Source organism: Rissa tridactyla, chromosome 3 (assembly GCF_028500815.1).
Source record: "Rissa tridactyla isolate bRisTri1 chromosome 3, bRisTri1.patW.cur.20221130, whole genome shotgun sequence".
In the NCBI taxonomy this organism is placed as follows: Eukaryota; Metazoa; Chordata; class Aves; order Charadriiformes; family Laridae; genus Rissa; species Rissa tridactyla.
In genome coordinates, this window is record NC_071468.1 from 73,319,225 (window position 1) to 73,335,652 (window position 16,428).

At 40.8% G+C, this 16,428-nt stretch overlaps 1 protein-coding gene across 1 annotated transcript in view; it reads right to left on the reverse strand.

Annotated features, from left to right (window-relative positions):
* NT5DC1 (5'-nucleotidase domain containing 1) overlaps positions 1-16,428 on the reverse strand; it is a 153,524-nt gene that overhangs the window by 19,299 nt on the left and 117,797 nt on the right. The window contains exons 9-10 of the mRNA XM_054194857.1: positions 3,781-3,899; positions 2,776-2,934 (exon numbers count right to left, since the gene is read on the reverse strand). Coding sequence (XP_054050832.1) covers positions 2,776-2,934; positions 3,781-3,899 — 278 coding nt within the window. The remainder of the gene's footprint in view (positions 1-2,775; positions 2,935-3,780; positions 3,900-16,428) is intronic.

Here is a 16,428-nt window from a genome sequence, read left to right on the forward strand (position 1 = left end):
GAACAGAAGGCAAATACAAAGCCTCCGGCCAAGCAAACAAACCCCCAAATCTGGGGGGAATCTTATTTCAACACAATGCTTGGTGGTTTTTTTTCCCCCTGCATGCTGCAATTCACTTAGGAGCTGAGAAATTGCATGAATAGTTTTTAGTTTGCTATTCTCTTCCTCATTTGCTTATGACTCATATACTTGAAAGAGCTGCAGTTACTATAATTTCACAGTTATGTGTATCTGGCTTATATCATGCATTTAATTGAAGGGAAAAGACAAAAACTGCTAATGAAAATGGAAATTACGAGCCTCCTAGTTTGTGTGTGAGGAGGTTGTTTTCTTTCTCTCTCTCCATTGGTGATGAAATACCAGTCAAACAACTGAAAACAGGTTTTTGTAATTTCTTTCTGAAAGATGCAACTGCAAATTAGAAGTGATACTTTATTTCTTTAATAATATTTTGTAAAGACTGATAGAAGGGAGGGTAGCATCTTGTATAACATTTTCAGTCCCTCTCTGTACACACAGCATGGCATGGAAAATCAGCAATAGCAGTGTATTTTTTTTACTGCCAATGAATTATAAGGCTGATGAACAAGACTAAATCTAATCTGTTAGTGCCTCATTTTCCAAAAACACCTGACTTCGTACAACCATTTGAATTGGCTTTTCTCCCCTCTTAAACAAAGGGTTAATGGGAGAAGTTGATTAGGGGAATGAAAATAAAACTTTCATAGGCTTGTAAAGGGAGTCCCTTTGAACTAGTCCTGTTAAGTTAGTGGTGTCCAGTCAACTGCAGAGATATGGATGTGACCTGTTGTTCAGACTCCAGTGAGCAGCGTGGTAATGAAATAACACCCCTGACCTGCCACGGCCCCCCTGGTTCAGGTTCCTTTAATCAATGCAATTCATTTCTCCCTTGCTTGCTTGCTGTCACTGGTAGCGGATGTAAACTGAACAGGGGTTGTGCGTGGCAGGGGTGGTGTCTCCCCGAGATACTGCAATCTCTTATGAGGAATGCTACAGTGTTAGTGAAATGTCGGGCACCTGTCTAAAAGTCTCAATCTCCTGCTTGATAACTGCAGCGATAGAGAAGATGGATCTTGTGGGCAGTCGACCAGAGGTATCGCAACAAGACAAAACAAAATCATCATCGAGGGCTTAGAAACACATCCCTCAATAAATTTTTCTTTGTACTTCCAGAGAAAAAAAATAAAACTATTTCTGAGTGTCTTTTTAAAAAGATGTGCTTTAAAACCATATATTGAACATGCTTAAGAAACCATGGTTGAATAAAAACTCCTAAACCTTACAGAGATGGAAGTTCTGTGCAGCAATGGAGCAGAGTCTCCAGTCAGAGAATGGACAAATTTATGTAGGAGAATGAGTTATTTTTATAGCATTTACTAATTAAATCAAATTATATTAACCTATGTAGCACTACTACTCCCTCTTCCTTCACACACCCCCACCCCACCTCCCCACCCCTTACTGAGAAACACATTTTTCTTGATAGGAGACCTGAGTTTGTGTATCTTAATTTTTGTTTTCTACAACTCAGGAAAAAGCCTACACATTCATGATTACATTTCTTTATTTCAGTGACTGATATGTCTTTGTCTGAGCTTAGATTAGAAATGAGGATAGTGAGGAAAAATATTAGATACGTCTATGTTACATCTATATTGTTTTAGTCCCATTGAAGATATCCTTTTCTCCATAAAAAACAGGGGCTTTTAAAATTCTCCTTAGTCAGATTAAAAACATCTCTAGTATAAAAGCACCCCACAAAAAAACTTCCTATCAGTAAGTTAACTTTTTAATCACAAAGAGTAATTATTAAAGAAAAAAAAGCTTAAGTGCTTTTCAAAGCAAAGTGCAAAAAGCCTATATCTCTCTCTCTCTGCAATTAGAAGAAAATGACCTATTTATTTAGAAATATAAGAAAAGAAGAAACACTGCAAACGGAGGGTGAAGCTGCAGTGTAGCTCCTTCATAGGACATGCTGGAGGTTCAACGCTGCCGCCTTGGCTATCGGAGCGCCATTCCCTGTCTACTTTGTTCTTCGGCAGCGGAGAGAAAGATAAACCATAGTAACCTTCCACCTTCTGTGAGGGAACTGAAGTGAGGCAGTTGTGCTGAGGCCCTCCTTCCCAGCTGCGAGCAACCTGGAAATGGCATTATTTATCTGAGGTAACTATCAGTAGTCTGCATGGGACCAGACGTTGAAACAGTCCCTCTTATCTGAGCACAGCTGCCACTGAAATAAACAACCTATGAGGGAAGCAGCAAATTAAAAGTTCTTTGTGTATCAGGAAAGCGCAAGCAAACTGTATTTCATGGAGAGAGAAAGAGAGCTTTAAAACAATCTAATAAAAATTCCTCCGTGTTTAGAGTTGTCCGTGACACGCAGGGAAACATCATGAACTTGGCAGAGTTCAGGTGATGGACTTGCGATAAGCAGCCATGAAATTTCTCCGTGTAGGACGCAGGGCAGGTTCTTGTAACTGAAAAGACAACTACGGTTTTTGTTTAAGGGACTGCACATACAGCTCTTTTTCTGAGGTCTGGAATTTAGCTGCGGGTAGAGGCTCTGCGTCACCCATGCAATGCTGAGCTGGGGCAGGACGGCACCTCCCGGTGTGGCCAGGAGGGTACATCTGTGAGGGATGCTGATGCTGCCAGCAGCCTGGTAAGATAAGCAGGCTCATTCTCAGCACAGGTGGCATGAGGCTTCTTTGTAACTTTCTTATGTTCCAGGAAACATCTGCAAGGAACCCTTACCTCATATTTTCCTTTCTTCTCCAAGGGCTCAGATTCAGTCTCCGCAGGCACCGTAACTTTGTCCCCTAGAAGTTCCTCTAGGATGAAGACAGTTTCCCAGTTGCTATAGTGATGTGCTGGGAAAATATCTGAGTGCATGCTGTCACCAAAATAAACAACCTACGAGGGAAGCAGCAAATTAAAAGTTCATTGTATATGAGGAAAACACAAGCAAACTGTATTTCACAGAGAGAGAAAAAGAGCTTTAAAACAACCTAATAAAAATTCCTCCGTGTTTACAGTTGGCCATGACACACAGAGATCTTATTAATGTCACAGTTTGGGGTTTTATCTTCAACCAGCTCCGTAAGGAAAAGGCTGGCCCCGCACACCCTCCTCGCTCTCACCCTCCAGGGGCATTGCACAGGGATGCCCGGCTGGGACCGGCATGCGGGACACCGCTGAGATTTTCGATGGACAGAAATAGCCTGCCAGAAAGCAGTGGAAAAGACTACCAAGAAAATACCCTAAACAATGGGAACGAATTATGGACAGCTTTGGAAACAAGGGAGAACACGGAGCATCTCTCGATGACTCAGAACCCTTCTGTGCCCAGGGGGTAGTTACCCACTAGGAAAAACGTGCTCCCACCATCTTCAGTGGCATTTTCACCCATCCAGACCTGTAACTCAAACAACACGATCCTAGTTTTCACTGATGCCACCTTTTAATCTATTTGGTCTGTTTCCTCGGGGAGATTGCTTATTTCCTGATGACAATCTGATTCTCCTCCAAGCTGCCAAAATGCATGACCATGCACAGAATAAAACATCCAGAGTTTACATATTCTACCGACAAGAAGACTTATATGCTGCTTCCAGTGCTGGACTGCAGGCTGTTAAACAACAGCAAGCATAACCACAACAAAAATTGTGACTGATCGCGTCAATAGCTTTAATGAAAGCTTGTCTGGAGAATTTTAGACTGAAACAGGGTATTTTCAGACAGATTTACTCTCACTTATACCTTGGGATCCAGCTTGCCAGTCATCTTCTTCAGTAGTTCATAAAGCTGGATAGCGTTGCCTTGGGAATACCAGCCGGGCTTGTCCAGCGATAGCAGAGCCTCCTGCTCCTCGTCATTCTCTGAAATCACCAAGCAAAATCACTCGTTGTTAGTGAGAACAGCCCACGCTCCTGTATTTGTGAGACGCGTCAGAAGCTGCCTGTGCACAGCTTGGAGACCATGGTCTATTTTGACATTAAACCAGCTCCAGTGTCTGGCTCGAGTCCTGGTACTGACAGTGGGTTCGGTCAAGGTGTTTGGTAGCTGGGGGTAGGCAGGCTTTTGTGAGAAAAGAAGCAGCTGAGCATCGTCTGCAAGGGCTACAGAAGAGCTGAGGAATCAAAGCCATAGGCTTTGCCTCCCAAACACTGCAGGAAGGCAGGAAACCACGTGGACCAGACTGATGGAGGAGCTGCTACAGATGTAAGGTGGAACCATGAGATAAGACAGACTGTAAGAGACAGCATGTACCTTTCCCCACAGACAAATTATCTACTGCGTTTAAACACTGATAAAAATACAACAGAACAGGCTGAGGTAGCTCTTATGGGGATTCTCCAGCCTTGGATCAGCACAAACAATGAGCAGTTCCACTTATTATTCAGTCTTGAAGAAATGATGAGAGGACAATATTGCTGGCTGGTGGTGTAATCCACACTGGCATAAATCCACACTGGCAGTTGTCAGTGAATTGGAAAAATCAATAGAAGCTTGAAACTCCCCCGGTCATCATCGAACTGTGCCATAGGCTTCATTTCTAGCTGGTCCCAAAGCAGCAAGATCTGTCCTGGTGTCCATGTAACCCTATTGCTCATTCAGATCCATGTGCTGTCGCCAGATGAACTAACTTTAGCTTCTTGCTGAAGCCAAAATACTAGCCTTAGTGAACCGAAGAACTAGAATTTCATCAGAAATATTAATATTCATGTCTTCTGTCTATTGAAGTGGTAAAACAAAAGGGTGATTTTGTTATTCAGTCTCAATCAAACACATCTTATTTTTTATGCTACAGACTGAGGGGTTAGAAGCCAGTACAGTACTTCGATCGGACTTAAGCGTAACATCAGGACTTCAGTTTTTCTCCTGCTTTTTGGAATTTTTTTGAAGTACTTAAAATGTGTTAGGAAGAGGACTAAGACGGAGTAAACTTCACGTGGTTAGAGACTGCTGAAAGCTGGAATGCACATTTTGGAGAACAGTGAAATGACCAGGGAGCTTTATGTTTAAGAGCGCTGAAGATGTATATGGTGCACTACATTGGTCCTTGAAAGAAATAAAAAAAGAAGCAAAAAGAGGAAAACAGGTATGTGGAGAGAGGCAGTACATCATTCTTTAATATTATGAATCTAAGAATTTGAATAAACACAGGATTTATTCTCAGACAAAACAATTCTATATTAAGGGTGTTTTATAAACTAGGAAAAAACAAGGAAATTCGAAGTTGACACTAACAATTCACATAGAACTTGTGTGGAAATGCCTTTTCCTTTGTTCTTCTTCAGAAACCTAATGATAATAATAGTAAGTATGATAGCATCCATAAAAAAAATCTTAATTTCCTGACTTTTAAAATACTTTTGACTTCACAACTTTTGCTCAAACAGAAGCTGTTAAACTTCACTAAATTTGTTTTATTTTCCCTGTATTTTTAGGCATATTTGTAAGGCTGGCTGAACGAGTAGACACAATCTTCAGACAATATGGACATAGAAAAAGAAACTTAAGAAAACAACTCTTTTCAGTCGCTATCAAAAGTTTATTGAAATTTGTGAAGGTTTGTCTCATTGTCTCTCCATTCACTCAATCAGAAAAATACTAGGGAAAAATGGAGCTATTATGAGAGGGATTTTCAGAATAACACCACTGCATTTGCAAACAGGAGCCCTGTGTATTCCTGCAGCACCAGAAGGCTCCAGCAAAGAGCAAGACCTTGCTTTGCTACCTCTATGGAAAGGCATGAGGGGCAGTCCTGACTGAAAAAAATTCTCTCTAATTACAAGGTAGATCTCTCACTCTGTGAGACCTATTACTCTCACCCCTAGCAATGGGATTCATCTCACTTAACTTGATGCATCCGGAATTTAGGCTTCTAATTTACAGTTACAATCTGAACTAGTCAGCCAGGATCCCTCGGTAGGTAAAAGAGAGCACAAGAAGCACTTTACAGAGGTTCCAGCTCTGGAGAAGGAAAGGATTTAAGTTAGGAACTTCACTTTTAGGCAGCGAAATGAAGGGATATTTCAAAGACTGGTTTCCTCCTCTATGTTTGGAGGCAGAAAACAGCATTGAGATGCCTAATTCATTATGGGAACATCTTGATTTTGGAAGGAGCTTCAGAAATCTGAGGAATTCAAAAATGTCCTTTATAATATTTGAGTTGTAGGGTTGTAGGGGTAATGACTCCGAACTGACAAACCTTGCCTCGAACCATCTCATATGGCTGCTTGTGGTCACACACCTAGGGGTGACTGTGTCTATTTTATTTCTGTAATCTGAAGTGGGAAGAAATTAATGGTGTTTCAGTTGCAGCAAGTCATTAATGAGAAGGGTTTCTAATCCACTTACACTGTCCTCGTGGCAAAATATTGTCAAGAAAATTGTCCTTCAACACTGGGTCTTAAGGCCTCTTGTAGTAGTTCTGCCATGTAAAAATTGATGCACAACAACTTAAAACCCCATTAATGACACCGTTATCTCTGGCCTTGTATTGTATCCTTCAGATAGCAGTTACATGACAGCGCTGAAGACATCTGCAAATTTCCTGCGAAAACACTGCATAAATGTGATTATGGTAGTTCCTAATATATTTTAGGTATTCCAAGCCTAACGCTGGCTCCACTCAGACAAGAGGAAAACTGCTGCTGACCCTCCTTCCACTTTGCTGTTATTGATTCGTAAAAGTTCATTCCAAGGTCAGAAATGCTATAAATATTCCTTTAGCAGGAAGCAACACATATACAGGCAGGGATGCTAATGCTTCAGGGTCTTACAAACTGGGAGGAAAAGGAGACGTCCTGATAATTTCAAACAGACTGGATAACCAAAAAGAATTCCTCAGATGATTTAGATAGAGCGACTTGCTTCCTTCTAAAGTCTAATATATCACTGCAACCCAGATTCCTGTAGGCTGAAAACGTGCCGCGACAAGAAATGTGAAGGTAGCAAGCAAGTAAAACTAAAATAATTAAATCCAGAAAATCATTCTATTAAAACACTCGCCCAAACCTCAACAGTGATTCAGAGCAGTTTTCCTGAGGGGAAGTTACTGTTCCTTTTTAAAAACAACAACAAAAGCTTGACTCATGCTGGGGCAATATTAATATTGCTGGAATGGCAATTTGCATATTGGCGTGTCTAACAGCTTGGGAGATGTTTTCTGATTGAGAAAGGTACTCCCATCACCATTAACAGACATGGTTTTTCAGATAAAGCAATTCACTAACAAGACTCAATATCCTTTTTCTTGTGAGAATTTTCTTGCGAGAATTTTCTTGCCTGCCTTTAAAGGTGTGTTGCAGGTTTATAACATGGGCTGAAGAACATCTGGTTTCACTCTGAAGGAATATGCAAGAAATAATCAGTGAAGCTTACTCCCATTTAAATGACAACTGATGGTAATTTAGTTTGGCACAGAGTTGCTCCTTGGGAAAGACTCTGCACATGCTTGCTTACTGCTGTCTGCTTTGGGGTGATACCCGACCAGATGGAAACCTAAACAACACGCAGTTGTGTCCACGCGGCATGTTCAGCCGTTCAGGGTCTGAACCTGGAGCTCTATCCCTAACCAGGCTGGCGTTTACGCTGTTAAACCCCAGCCCATAGGACAAGGCTCTCGTTTGGGAAGCTGGAGGTTAAGAGAGGAGATAAGAGGTCAGGGCGAATTTACGCTTTGCCGGTTATTCACCTATACTCAGCCACACCTATGCTGAGGATAACTTTCATCAGCACACCACCCCTGAGGCCACCATGGTGGGCTGCTCCTCCAGCTGGGAGCCCTACGGCCAATGTTGGTAACACGCCGGGGCGAGGATCGGCGAGTGACTCACCTGAGAGCCCGAGGACACCTCGCAGCTCCTTGGCTGGGCAGAGAGGAGGGTCAGAAAGCAGCTCTGAGTGCTGAGGCCATGCTAGCCGAAGAGGCATTAGGTGTAACTGCAGTGCGTGTAGAGTTCCCCAGCAGCCCCTTCTCCAGCCTTCCTAGCTTTCTCTCATTTTCATACAAATCTAGTTAGAGTGCCTATTAGGGTTACTGGTTTATTTTGTCCCTTTGAACTGCGCAATAGAATAAAAGCATGCGGTGATGCTGTTGCTACTTGTGCCGGTACCTGCTCCTGCCTCTCCCTGCCGATGGGCAGCTCTTGTGGGCTCTCACCGCAGGTGGGCATGTGTGTTTAGCACACGGAAGCCCTGGTTGCCACCTCAGGGGGCTATTGTAAAACAAGTATGCTTTATGATCCACAACTATCACGCTGATATGCCTCTCTGCAATTTAAATTAATGCCATTTCAGGCCCTGAGGGCATTAATATAAAAGCCGGGTTATGTTCCAGCCTGGCCTGCAAGCACAGTCTGATTCTAGATGGCATTTCGAGCTCACTTGAGAAACACAAACTCTTTTCCAGAAGGGGACTCAGGGCAGGAAACCACATTGTTTTACAGTCGAGACAAAGGGACCCGCATAAGTAAAATCCTTCTGGTGGCTTCTGCCAGTCGCAAAGGTAATGAGATGGGATGACATAAGCTACAGAGCTCCCCTGCAGGAATGCTCTCCATGAAGAAAGTAGGTACTTAAGAGCTTGCTGGGTGTAAAACTTCATGTAGGCACCCTTCTGTGGGGTACTACCCCAAGTACCTATGTATGGGCCAACCACCTTTCGTGAGTGTTTCCAGGGTTTATGCAAGTATTGCTGAGTGTTTTGCCACCCTTGATTTACTTCTGTGCCCTGGAAGCAGCTGTGAAATCCATCTGCCGGACACGTGCACCGGCGCTTGCCAGTCTCCTGTGTGACTGGACAACTGCAGGGAAGCGCTAAGGAACAAATTATTCCCTTAGCATGATGTGCTGAAAGAAAAGCTTCCCAAAGTGACTAGTGATTTTGGCCGTCTCCATTTTTGGCTCCCCAGTCTGATTTTTTTCAGAAAAAGCCTGAAGATCAGCTCTCCTTCCTGCCCTTGCGTCATTCTGCCTTCTTTGGGGTGGCCTATGGTTGGTGAGACAAAAGCTGAACTAATCAAAGTAAAAATTCAGTTTTGAAAACTGGAACATGATTTTTAATTTTACATAGGCAGTGACACATCTTTCCTATGCTTAGCAACCCCGACACGTATCTGCTTATTCGTATGGAGGACTAAGTAACAGTACTACTAAAGGCTGGTAATACTCCAAAAGAATACCATAGATAAAGGTGAGAGAAAAATACAGATACCATCCTGTGAAAAAAATAAACTATTTTGTAATAATTCATGTGTTACTTAGCCAATTTCTAACAATCCCCTTTCTCACGATGGACTTCTGTTCTTTTGCTAATTTAAAAGGCCTGATAAGACCAAAGTACAAGATAATATATTTTCAAATTGCCCTAGGTATATAACCACAGACTTTTTAGAGAAGAGAAATAAATCTAAAAAAACACGAAGTTTTACATTTTTAGTTTTACTAAGACCTTTTTATTAGAATCTGCCCTACTGCTTAATTGTGCCAACCAACAGGCTATGTAAAGACAAGGCTGAAGTTTTACTTGTTTGTAAGAAAATCAGTATTTCCTTTAAAAAAATCAACACATAAGTTTCTTTAGGAAGTTTTGATTACTGTGTTACAGGAATTGAAAATACCAGCTCACTACAGATTTAGTAATTGGTTTTCAAATTTAAATTTATCAAAGCATTAACTCTATACCTTCCCAGAATAGTCTGGCTAATGAACAAAGTGTTTCTATTTAAAACATTGATATGATGAAATACAAGCAAGGCCGTTTCTCCTTGGAAGAGGAAAATAACTTTTTGGAAAATGATACATCTGCAAGTTCATTTTTAAATGTAGTTCATGCGCAGATTTGGTGAAGCTTTTCCCATAATTTTATTTAATTGTATTTATAACTCCGAGAACTTCTATTTTGGAAGGGTACGACGGACATAAATACAGAATTTCATTTCATCCTTGGACATGTTTTGTAAGGTTCTTTTGGTTGTTATTTTTTTATTTTTTATTTAATTGGGATCTTGGAGAGGTACAAAATGTCAAGAAAAGAAATAAATGTCCTCCCAAGAACAGTTTTATTCTGGACCTCATTAGTTTTGTAAGAAGGCTCCAGAGCCTTATAAATGAGGATCTCCCAATACCCAGACAATGTCCCCAAATAATCCTATCAATATTAATAACGTAGTCACCCTAGAGATACCTATATAATTATGGAGAGAGACAGGCCTTTCCAGAAAGCATTTTGAATTCAATTAAGTTAGGAGAGGTACAGTAATTAAGGAAAAAACTGACGTCATAATTTCAGGAATATGCACTTCAGTTCCAGCAACTGTCTATAACCATTTTTACTAGCGTGGTTCACTGCTGTACACAAATTTGAAGAGTGGACGGAAGCAGAAGACAGAGGGAAGGACAGAAGATGAGATAAGGGCCACCAGTCAGTTCTGACCTAACCCGTCACTTCAGAAAAATGTCTCAATTTTCATAATTAAAATAAAATTGAGACACACAAAGCATCTTCTTTACACTGTGCAGACTGTAATCTTTGAATTTGTCCTAACCCTCTAAGTCTCTCTAGTAATACCTACTGAAATGAGGCTTATTGCAATTTGCTGTTGGACCACACTCACCCCCACCGAAAACTGACACTGCAGTGTAGTGGGGAAAAACTTTCTGCCATCATTTACTTTGGCCTCAGTTGTTAAAAAAAAAAGCACAAAAAAAAAGAACAAGAGTTCTTTAATCCTCACTTACAGAAAGACTAAGAATTTTTCCCCGACATCTTAATACTTCAGGTATAAAATATATATGTAAACTAGAACAGACAATTTGATTCTGAACCAATGTATTCCCATAAAGCAATATATGGACCCTGCTGCAAGGGGCCTTTGTTCTTTATTTTTTCAGTTCCCTGAAATATGTTATTTCAAAGGGCATAATAATTGCAAAGTAGACAGAAGCACGCATAATTATTGCACATACTCATTTTCCTGGAATACACAATAGACATTTTCATTAACTTTTATAAGAAAACTACTTATATAGCCAAGTTGAGTTATGATTTATAAAAAAGCTCCATTCTTTTTTTCCTAGCTTGTTACGCTACCTCAAATCCCTACTTTAGTTTTATTGATGAATTATGTCTGAAGTTCCAGCTCTCCAAGCATCAGCTGCCTCTGAAGGGGGCAGTTTTACATCAACCTTTAAATTAACTTAAGACTCAAGATTCCTCAGGTAAAAAATGAAATTTAGGAATTAAAAAAAAATATAAATAAATCCACCCAGCCTTCTGCCTGTTAATAACTGTACGGCCATTCTGTAGCTGCAAATAGTGGTTATTAAAACCTCACTCAGACTGTTCCTCTGACTCAGTAATTAAAAAAGAAGAATGCCATCTCAACCCACAACAGTTTCTTTAGCACATGCTGCTGCTGAGCCTGGAGAGGGCAGGGACCCGGCCACTGGAGCCTGGGCATCTCCCCACTACCATGCGGAGGTTAAAAAACGCAAACATTTTGTTTCCTCTCTGAATAGGAGAAAGTTCTCCAAAAAGAACCCCAAAAAACTTGAAAACAGTTTATTCTCTTGGTGTTTCACAGGTATCGTGCTATTTATATATTGGTATATATAATTCTCCATATTTCCAAACAAAACTGCATGCCTCAAAATAAATTTTTTTCATAAATCAATTTGTTATGGAAACAAAAGCTAACATCTGAGATTACTGAGATATGATATGTTGTTAATAATACTTAGCACTTCAAGTAATAATAAAAGAAGAAAATCTTTAATTACAATCAGAATATAATGGCATTAAAGAGTTAAGGACTATTTTCTATGAGAAAATGTAGAAACTGACACTAATAATTTAAATCATAGGTATGACACAATATCAAGCATACTAAATAAGAATAAAATATCAAAACAATCACAGTGGATGCTCTTGTTCAGTAGCAAAGAGACTTTTTTTTTTCCTGATACATTTTCAGCCTTATATTTTGTTTCCCTTTGCTTAAGAAAATGTTCAAGAGGCACCAAAAGATGGTTCAGGACCTAACTCTGATTTTAGCTTCAGAGAATCTCCTCTTGGAGACATATCTCTCTATCATCAATGAATCCCAGTGGGAATTTTGCAATTTTATTGCAATATGGAGGACCTTTGGATGCTTTTACTATATTCTCTACTGCACTTTATACTATTACAATCCCTTCCAGAAAAGTAAAAAAAACCCTTAAAAAATCTGGGCTTGTGCAGTGCACCCTTGCCATGAGAAATATACACATCAGTGTCCATAACGGAAAGCCTTTAACTGAAAGTGCTATAGAAAGAAAATTGTTTGGCGTTGTGCTGGCGAGTAATCAGGTGGTGCTACGCCAAGTTACAGCGCAATGGGAGAAAAAGCATAATGTACACTAGGAGACCTCCGCAGACCATGGGTGTGCTGGAGTCGGGGCCAGCTGGGGAGCAGGATGGCTGAGCCACAGGCAGCTCCTCATGCCTTGCCCGAGCAGTGTGGGGAGCTGTGCCCAAGGATGACCTTGGGAAGGGTGCTTATCCTTGGGGCACAGCAGGGGAAAAGCATCCTTATGCAGCCAGTGTTGGGAGATTGTGGTCAGCTGCACAGGGGGAGGACGCTGCACCCATGGTTTGGTCTCGATTAGTCTGGCTTTTGGGACAAGGGGGTCATCAGTTCTGCCACAGATTTCCTACTTGACATCAGGCACTTCCTATGTAAACAGAAGTGTTAAAACTCCCATATATCAGAAGTCCTATGAGAGTAAATACATTAAGGTTCGTGAAGTTTTTTGGTACAGTGGCGACAATAGCCATTTAAGTGGCTCAGGAAGGCAGAGTGAGATGAAGATACAGGAGGCAGAACTGGAGCTATGCATTGAAGAACAAGTAGCTGCACTGTGATGTTGCTCAGACCATGAATTTGGAGATGAGAGACAGTAGGACAACTTCTCCTGGCGACCAGAAAAACTAAGAAATACTTTCATCTTCTTTCCATTGCTCTGTGCCTCTTTTGCCCCTTCGCAGCTCCTGTCTCTGTAGGGTGTGCCCACCAAGCTCTCTGTTGAGACTTATGACCCGTGGCAGATGCGGAGCAAAAGGGAAGGATAAGGCATGTGCGTGTGACAGAAGACAGAGAGGTGACAGCAAGTTCAGTCTTCAGGTCTGGGGACAATTTCATGGCCCTGTGGACCACAGCCATGGATGAATTCAAAGGAGGGACAAAGAACATGACAGGGCTAGAACAACTGGCAGAGACTTGAGATGCTTTTTAAGGACTACTATGGGGCCAGGCGTGTCAGGGAACACCAGAATGGAAAAGAACAAGAAACCCTGTTCCTATTAGATCTGTTGAGATAAGGTAGAACTTCATATTAATAAACAAAATGAAAAACATTAGGAAATTAATGTTCTAAGAAAGAGGAAAAGTTTTTATGTGTGAAACAGTCACTGTAAATCTCGGAACAATGTAACCAGGCTGGAGATAGCAAGGAAAAATAGAAAATATTCTTTTCTAGCAAAGTATGTTTAGTTACACTTTGATGGGAAGACTGACAAGAAAGATTTGTAGTAAAGGGTTTTTTTAAAAAGTAAAAGAGAAATGATCCCCGACACTTCCTGTAATACTTTTCTAGTTCCTTATCTGTGCATTTCGCGTGGTTTGCAAAACCACTTAGTGTTTACATGAAAATGCACTTTACCTTGTTTCTCAGAACCAAGAGCATTGTGCCAGATCTCTGTATGCAGGCATTTCACAGATAAAATCTCTTGCTACTATTATTCCAGAAAAAATAATCAACTTGGAAGGCTCAGCCTTAGTCTGGCAGTATCACGGAGACACCTGGGATCTGTGGACAGTAATAATATATAAAGTGGTTTCACAGCAGATAGGAATCAGGTTAGAATGAATGTGTTTACTAATGAAGAGAACAAGTCCCAGGGTCGCTAACTCCACCTAGAAAAACATGCAACATACATACTGAAGTTTAAGACATCTGGAGTCCTACGTGAATAATGAAGATTGAAGAACAAAGAGAGCAAGGAAGAAGCTGGTACATCACTTTTGCCTTTTCTTGAGCTTTCAGCTTGAAAGAATTAATTCCCTTCTGAACATCAGATGCAGAGGACCTGCTCCTCATCTAAACAACGCAGCGTCCCACGATTGCTTGCCAGACAGAAAAAGCCCAGCTCTGTGTTTTCTGACCTTTTATTTCCCTGTATTGGGTGGGAGAGGCAGAGCAGCTCCTGAAGTAGGTAACTCTCTACCCACCTGAGAGTTCCCCCATGCACAATAAATCCACACCTGCTATTTGTTGCAGCTCTCCTCTGCCACTTGTCGCTTTTTGCAGTTCTCCTGGATGCTTCATAAACATTAGGTAAGCCTTGGCATGTAGAAACTGGGAAACTGAGGTAGAGATTCACTGTCTTATCAAAATGAACCAGATCTCGGCCCAAGCTTTGGTCATGATTCCTCCTCATGTTCTCAGCTCACTTCTAGGGCTTCCTAACCAGGTCCTTTCACTACTTGCTTCCGATAGCAGATCTGATGCCTGCAGTACAAAAATCAACATGTACTTTCTGTGAAACACAATTGTACAGACTAACCTTAATAAAAGCTTGACATTTTGGAAGAACACACAAGAGAACTCTAAAGCTCCTTAATGAAAACCAGCAATACAGATTCATGGAAACTATGCTGAAGGGAAGCTTTCTGCAGTGGTTGCCAGCCCTCGTTCTGCCAGGAACGTACCATACACAACTCTATTTTTGCTCTACTACAAACTGCCTCAATCCCAGTTTCCAAATTAATTAAAAATCAGATCACAAGGTAACTCGTTATGAAATTCTCTGTCTAATCATCTGCTTATTTTTTAATCCTACATAAGAAACTGATTAAATAGAGAAGAAGGATGAATAAACCCCCCGATTTCTATCATGTATCGCTTACACATGCGATTTATGCAAAGAATGATTTTTCCCTGCAAAGTCATACTGATAAGTTCCCCCTTAACATAGGTAATCTTTCTTTCTTCCAGAAATTCCTTGTGGCTTTTGACAGCTGTTTAAGACTATAAGGTGAAGTTTAAACTAAATCTCCACCAACCTAATTCACACAGGTTTGCACTGAATTTTAGAGGAGTGGTAAAGTTTATGAGCTTGTATTGATCCATCCAGCAGGCAGCCAGACCTTGGCTGCTGTAGGCATGGGAACAGACCAGCACAGATCACAGCTTTCTCCTCAGCAGGTAGCCTGGTTATGTTCAGTTGCCAATATACTGGTGCCTACAGACACTTGAGTTGCCTAAGGTCCTCCGGCACCGCAGTCCAGTTGTACCAAATGATAGACAGCCAGAGTAGTTTATATACACTGTGGTTTCTATATCCATTCCTGGTACTTATTTATTTCAAAATAGACCTCTGTGATTTTTGACATACGGCATCACTCTTAAAAATGTAGATGTGAGTCAGTTTTTGTTTAAGGGAAAGGCTTGCGACTCCATGTGAAAAATTAGCTTCTGAAAACTATCCATTTCTCTGATACAGGTTTGGCAAGAAGAGAAGCCAGATTTTGAAATAAGCTACCAAGGGTGTAACATCCCACTTAAAAAGAGCAAACGATCTGCATGAGTCAATAAGCTTTCCAGTGGGACCTTTATTAGTCCATGGACAAAATAAAATGTACTTGTTTAACCATCTTATATTAAAAATGCACAAAACAGATCAAAAGGAAATGCGCATTCTCTTAATGCCAAAACAGCTGCTGACTTGCGCATGGTTTGTTTCCCTGGTCTTCGTTTCAGTCTTTGATATTTCCAATTTAGCTCTTTCCCCCTAGTCATGGGCAGACACTCTTATGTGTGCTGGGAAATAGAATGAAGGTGAAAAGAAATACTTCATATAACCAGAAGCAATATTAAAAAAAAAAAAGTCCAGCCTAGAACTCTGGATATTGAATTATCTGTATAAATAATTGCTAGACATTCTTCAGGTATTATATTATACTAGTCTGAGCTCCCATGAATTGAATGTAAAGGAGCCACAAACTACTTGATCATTCGACTACATCTCAGTGTTCTCTTTGATAAATTAAATTGAGATTCCATGTCTCTCAGATGCAATTGCTTAGCCAACCCTTTCAAGCTTTCAGCATTTCTAAGCTGAATATTTCTATAAACATGAGAACTGAAGGTATTATTTCAGAACAGGTCCTACTAATGCTGCAACGAGAGTTAGTGTTGTAAGTCTTGCTCATGCATGAAAGACGTGCTTTTGCTTTTGTCTTCCACATACAATTGGGTCTTCGCTTTTAGTGCGAAATCTTCCTTAAATCCCAAGTCTTTTTCAGCATCACACATTGTTAGAGCATTATCACACTATAAATGTGATCTATGTTGAGT